Source organism: Bemisia tabaci, chromosome 3 (genome assembly GCF_918797505.1).
Source record: "Bemisia tabaci chromosome 3, PGI_BMITA_v3".
Taxonomy (NCBI): domain Eukaryota; kingdom Metazoa; phylum Arthropoda; class Insecta; order Hemiptera; family Aleyrodidae; genus Bemisia; species Bemisia tabaci.
Window position 1 is genome coordinate 57,033,697 of NC_092795.1, and position 6,330 is coordinate 57,040,026.

The 6,330-nt window shown below is 39.5% G+C and overlaps 1 protein-coding gene across 1 annotated transcript; it reads left to right on the plus strand.

The window, feature by feature from the left end:
* Positions 1 to 536: 536 nt before the first annotated feature.
* On the plus strand, positions 537 to 4,800 carry LOC109034145 (uncharacterized). Its single transcript, XM_019047140.2, has 3 exons — positions 537 to 888; positions 2,761 to 3,832; positions 4,663 to 4,800. The coding sequence occupies exon 2, from the start codon at positions 2,800 to 2,802 to the stop codon at positions 3,760 to 3,762; it is 963 nt and encodes a 320-aa protein (XP_018902685.2). The 5' UTR covers positions 537 to 888; positions 2,761 to 2,799; the 3' UTR covers positions 3,763 to 3,832; positions 4,663 to 4,800.
* The last annotated feature ends 1,530 nt before the right edge of the window (positions 4,801 to 6,330 follow it).

Sequence of the window (6,330 nt, forward strand, 5' to 3'; positions counted from 1 at the left end):
TTTTGCAATTAGTGTTTTAAACTTGTTGGTGGATTTGGATCATTTAAGACTGAAAAAAGGGTTTCAAACTTAAAATTCCTTATCAGACTCCTTATCAGACTTTTCTTAACTTTAGAATAACTTCCCATAAAAATTATTTGCTACTAGTGTTCCCAAAAACGAAATCTCGGACCAATACATCCAAATTATTTCTCTTTATCATTTCACAGCTGAAAAATTCGCCGGGTGGCTAATAAGACAACAGTAATGAGGATGATTTCTGCTTGTACGCCTCTTATCTGATTTTTACTTGCCTGACAACGTGAGTATTTCTCATACTAAGAATTTTGCGGGATGCACCTCGTAAGTTTGACAGTTCCTTCAACTTTAGAAATACTTCCCACCACACACCACATAGAACGTGCACTGCTCTCTGTTGGGCAGTACACGAAATGCTTACCCTTCGTAATCGAATGATGTTCCTATGATTGCAGGTAGAGGTAGCTAGTGTCGAATTTGGTTTATCAAATCAGCTGTAAACATGGTTAATTGGGTTCTCCCGAGCTTTGAAGTTTGAATTTGAACTTTCGTCTCGTAGACTGACAAGCTCCTAACTGTGCGTCACTTATTCTTATTCCCTTGTCGTGGGTTTAAAGTATGGTTAAAGTCGGGATCTTGATTTTGAGAGTTCAGTTTTGAAACACTTCTGTTTTCTGTTCTGCCTTGCCGCAGCCGCACCTATTTGAACATTACCTGCCGGTATCTCACTCTGCGTGAGTCCTTATCTATTCTTCCTCGGCTTTTTCAACACAGTTCTTTTTTGTCGAATCTCGAGTTCGCTGATCGCCTTCGGACATCTAAATTATAGTTGAAAGTGTTCATCAGCTTGATTTATATCGAGTTGACTTGGTGAGTTTTATTCATGTAAATTTGTTGAATATTCACATCCTCTCACCTTTCTGCCCAGTGTAACCAGTCAAGTTTGTATACTCTTGGAATTCTGCCCCAAGTGCCCCAGTCGAGGATGTGAGGTGTCATTTTGTGGCAATATTCCTCAATTTTTACACTTTACTCTAACCTCTTACCAAAGTCCTTGGCCCAAATCTTGTTGGTTGATGGTCAACAGCTTGGTGTGAAACCTAACCTCTGAATTTGACTTCAAGTTTTAAACATTATCAGTGATCCCAAGGGTGTGGATCTTGTCTATACCGGCGCAGATTGCGTACAGATCGACTTTTATAACTGATCCGCATGCATGAAATCATAGAAGAACGAAGCAGTCAATAGCAGCACGGAAAGCGGCAGAGCGTGCGGGTTTCGCACACGGAGCATCTGGGAACATCGAATATTATCCTAGAAACTCAGGCTGTTAAGTAGCTTCCAACTTTGTTAACATGTAGAACAACTGTTCACGGATTTCGTTAGGAAGGAATTTCGGAGGATTTCAAAGGAAAATTTGCTCTAAAGGGCTTTTTTTTTTTATCGCGGATCAGGGTGGATCGCAGTGGAACGCACTGGATTGGAATCCTGAGCGATCCGAACCGATCCAAGTGTTACAAGTGATAAAAAAATCCAAACTTGGAATTTTGTTCGATTTGTTATTGTTTTGATTTTTTGGGGATGGCAACTTCCTCGTATTAGGTTAGGATCACAGTGGATCGCGAGCTCGCCCCACCTCGGAAGAGCGATCCAGCGTTCCACCCTGATCCACCTGGAACGCTAGGATCACGCTAAGGAACGGAATAAAAAAATACCGATGTTCATCGCGATCCACCGCGTTCCACTGCGATCCGCATAAAAAAAAAGCCCTTAAGTCTGGGCTCCTGCATAGCTAGTGATGGACTGTAACTTACTTACTCTACATCGTTGAGAATACATTGTCTTGGAATAGGCAACAGTTCGATTTCTTGACTGAATTTATTCTAATATTGGTCCATTTTTGTATATTTACTGGCAATGTTGAATTTTGGCACCCCCAAATTACCTCCTTTTTAGCTTAAGCTACTCCAGAAGCTTATCTTGCAGGCGTCTTTTTGTCTGTCTTAGCATGTAATATGAGTACCACAAATGTATGTATGGATGTAATCCATTTCTGTGCGGAAAAAACGGTGAGGTATGTGCTTTGATCCTATGCAACCTCCTTTTATATTGCATGTAAAATTATTGCCAGGACTCATGGCAGGTACTTGAGTTAGCTGCAAGGGCACCAAAAATTCGCTGGCGGATGAGTTTGAGCTCTTACCCAAGAATGTAAAATCCAAAGGTTTTCTCTAGGCGGGCACGAAGTAAATCTCCTGTAATAACTTTGTTAGGTACTTTTTTCTTGTACTACTTCACACTATAAATTTTTTTTTTTTTTAAAAAAAAAAAAAAAAAACTGTAGAGGGCTGTAATTTTTTAATTTTTTTTGCTTTAAACGCAGTTTGAAGTATTTTGCAAAGTGAGAAAATTTTGAGGCTGAGATTGATTGCGACAAATTTTTTATCTATAAAAATTTCTGCACTTCCAGTTTGCAATTGTTAAATTTACACCATTAAGTATGGGTAGCAGACTGTTTTGCGCATCAGTGTTGCTGTCCTTTATGGAGTCTCAATTGCTGATGGATGGCTGCAGCAAAGTCGCTTGCAACCAAAAAGTAAAGAACTGCTAACATTTGATGCAAGTTCTAGGTATTTTTATTTTCAAGTTGATTGAGCTCTCAATGTTTTTTCTTGCTTGCCTCAGCTCTGCCCAGACCTACTTATATTTCATTTTAATGTGTTACGGTTTTTTTTTCCCCAGGTGATAAATTTTTTTTGGAGTAACTCGGAGTAACTCAAAATGGAGCCTTCTGTTAAAGTCAAAGAAGAACTAAACTTTGAAGAAATATTTGTCAAAGAAGAATATGAGTCACCTGAAAGCAACAGCATTGTTCAAACAGATGTAAGGGAGGACCCCTTATTTATAGATGTAAAGGCTAAGTCAGAGCCTGGCTCAGTCCTTGAAGAGAACGTAAAGAAAGAATGTGATATTGGAGATTATGATGAGAATCATGTTAAAAGCCTCTCTGAAACTTCTCTGACGGTCAATGGAAAATCTTGCGAAGAGGGAACTGAAAGCACTACTGATCCTCTGATATCTGTAGAATGTAAGCCAGAAGTTACTTTTTTCTCCGAGGGAGGATCAACAAGCCTCAATTTAGATTTTGTTGAAGCTCCCTCTTCTGCCAGGAATGCTTTTATGTGCGTGTTTTGCCGCCACACATGTCATTCTAGATTAGCTCTGGATAAGCATGTTTTAAAGTGTAAGGGCCGAGAGTCGCTGCAGTATTTGGAAACCATTGGACAGCAGTTGCATTCAGGAGCATTTCAACAGCTACCCAAGACCACTTCAAGGAAAAGGAAGCCGGCCGAAAGGAATCACATCTGCACTTTGTGTGGAAAAGCATTTCCAGCGGAAAGTAACTTGAAGCGGCACATGTACATGCACACTGGCGAAAGACCATTCAAGTGCGATCAATGTGATGCAACATTTAACCAGTCAGGTAACCTGCAGACGCACCAGAAACACCGCCACTCAGATTTGCGACCGTTCTCATGTCCTATTTGCTCAGCAACATTCAACTGTAAGGCAACTCTGAAGCTTCATGTCATTGGCCACTCGGGGGAGAAACAGTATGAATGTGATCTTTGTCAAAGGAAGTTCATGCGGAGAGATTCGCTCAGGGCTCACATGAGGAAGCATTCTGGAGAAAGACCATTCGTCTGTGATATTTGCCAAGCAAATTTCGGCCAGAAAGGTTAGATGAGTGTCTCATACTTCTCTTAATTAATTTTTGAGAAGATGAGATTGTCTCTAAGCTTTGTCCATTAAGGTATATAAGAGCTTTAAGGTATTTCATTGTAAACTATCTCCTGAAACTTATGTATCCATTTCCATCGAAGGAACCTTTTGCATACCCCATAATGGGTAACTTTGTTTTCAGAATCATACTTTTGAATCTAAAATTATTGTCGACTCGTCGTGTCTTGCAGGTGTAAATGCATTCAATCAAAATGAGCAAAGTAGTCCTTTGCCAAGATTTTCTGGTTTTCGGCTACTCAAAATGCGAAAACAAAAGTTGAGATATTAGCCGACTTTACAAGTATAATATACATTAATTGCGACTCGGACCATGCTTTAATTAAAAAAAAAACAATGTGAAAGAGGATGTTAATATATATTCACAATTCTACCTTAACATGGTGGAACGCAAATTTTTCGACCAACACTTTGGTCTTCATCAGTGCAAAGGAAAGCATAGACAAACAATCCTCATTTGAAAGCAATTATGCGTAAGGAGTGTATGAGGAGGATGCGTAGGAGTGTTTTTTCATGAAAATTCTTTGTAGTTAATCTTCTTTTTCGAAAATGAGTCTTTAAGTGGATCATCCCACAGAAAGATTCGAAAAGCTGAGCAGAAGATCTAATGTTTCACTTCAAAGGAACCCTTTTAACTCGCCCGAATAATTTGGTTGTATTGGTACAAAATTTTACAGTCTTAAATCAGTTCAATACCTATCCACTAGAAAAGAACTGTTGACACTTTCTTCTAAAATAAGAAACCCAGGTTGACCTTATTCTGAACCCAGGAATAGATTTAAATTTTAAGTATAAATTTTACTCCTTTAACATTCATTAATAGTATTTACTTGGTTTTGACAGGTAGTTACACAATGCACATGAGGAAGCATGCAGATGAGAAGAGGTTTGGTTGTGCACATTGTCCAGCTCGATACCTTCAGCGCATCAGTCTCCAGCTTCACCTCCAAAAACACACTGGCATAAAACCGCACAAGTGCGAGACATGCGGTCAAAGTTTTGGCCTCAAGGCTCACTTGATTGCACATCAGGCAACACATACAGGCGAGAAGCCGTACGGCTGTCCTGAATGTGATGCCAAATTTGCCCGAAAGGCTTATGTGGATTACCATATGCGCACCCATACAGGAGAGAAGCCGTTTGCATGCACCATCTGCTCGGCCCGGTTTGCCAGTAAAAAAGGGTGGAAGAGTCATATGGCATTCCATGAAAGTGAAGGTGCCATGGCCTCTGAAGGGGATGAGGCTAAGTGGATGGGTCACATGATGTCAAATGAAAGTGAAGACTCCACGGCCTCAGAAGAAGAGGAGGCGGGATTGAAGAGCGCCATGACATGGTTTAAAAGTGAAAGCTTCATGGCGTCACAAGGAGAAGAGGCAATCGACTAAATGCTGGAAAGATGTTGATAACACTCCTCAACAACTCTCACGGTGAGTTACTCTTCATTATTTCTTTTCTATCTATTCATAATCATCATAACATCAAGAGAGCAATTCTGCTGTGTTAAGGAAGAACGTCGCATGAAAATTCAAGAGTTGCCAAATTTCTTTTGATAAAATATTTATTTTTGAGGAAAGTTATGAATATATTTCCTTGACATTTTCAGGAACTTTAGATCAAAATACGAACAAAATTATCTGAGAAACTGGCAGAAAAATATTCAAAAATTTTCCTGAAAATTAGTGATTTGCCAGAGAAAATTTGGCAGCGCCTTAAGGTTCATATGGCGTTCTTCCTTAGCATGGCAGAATTGAATCCATGATAGAGGAACTCACCTGGAAAAGGACCCAAAGCCCCATATGCTATTTTTCTTGAAATTTTCCTTTTGAATTCCCTGCACCTTGCTGTCTACGTAGGTACAATTAAGTTTCCCAGCAAGCAAGTCCGAATAATTCCCCAATTTTGAAGGTCTCCATTTCCAATAGAGCCGCTCAAGTCAATCCTTGATAGGTGCATTCCTAGCCTGTTGTCCGCCGAAATTGTGAATAAAGTGTGAACCAAACAGCATTTTTCCAACACGGCAGCTTATGATCAAGTAATTTTAATTGATCATTACTTTCGCGAATTTTGGCAAATTATATTGCCCAAAGACTTAAAAAACTAAAAGATTTACGAAACTCCCAGTTTTTATGACGTAAATTTTATACCTAAATTAAGGTATGAATTTTATCACACTAAAATGAAGGACAATCCTAGCTTTTCGCCTATCTCAACTTACTGAAGTTTATTAATACTATGCACGCATCGTCATCAAAGCCGCGTATTTTCCGCGACCTTGAGTTGAAAATCATGGGATCCTTAATGTTTCAGGGCATCCCTTAAAAACATTGCGTGTACGCGGTATCATTCCGAATTAGAACTGCGTATTTTTTTATGATTTTGAAAAACCGCTGTAAAAATCGGGTATTTGTCGCGGTATTGGGGGTGAATACCACGTAATTTCCCACTTTTTTACAAAATCGCTCAGGAAACAGCGTATTTTCCGCAGCTTTTAGATGGAATGCGCGTTAT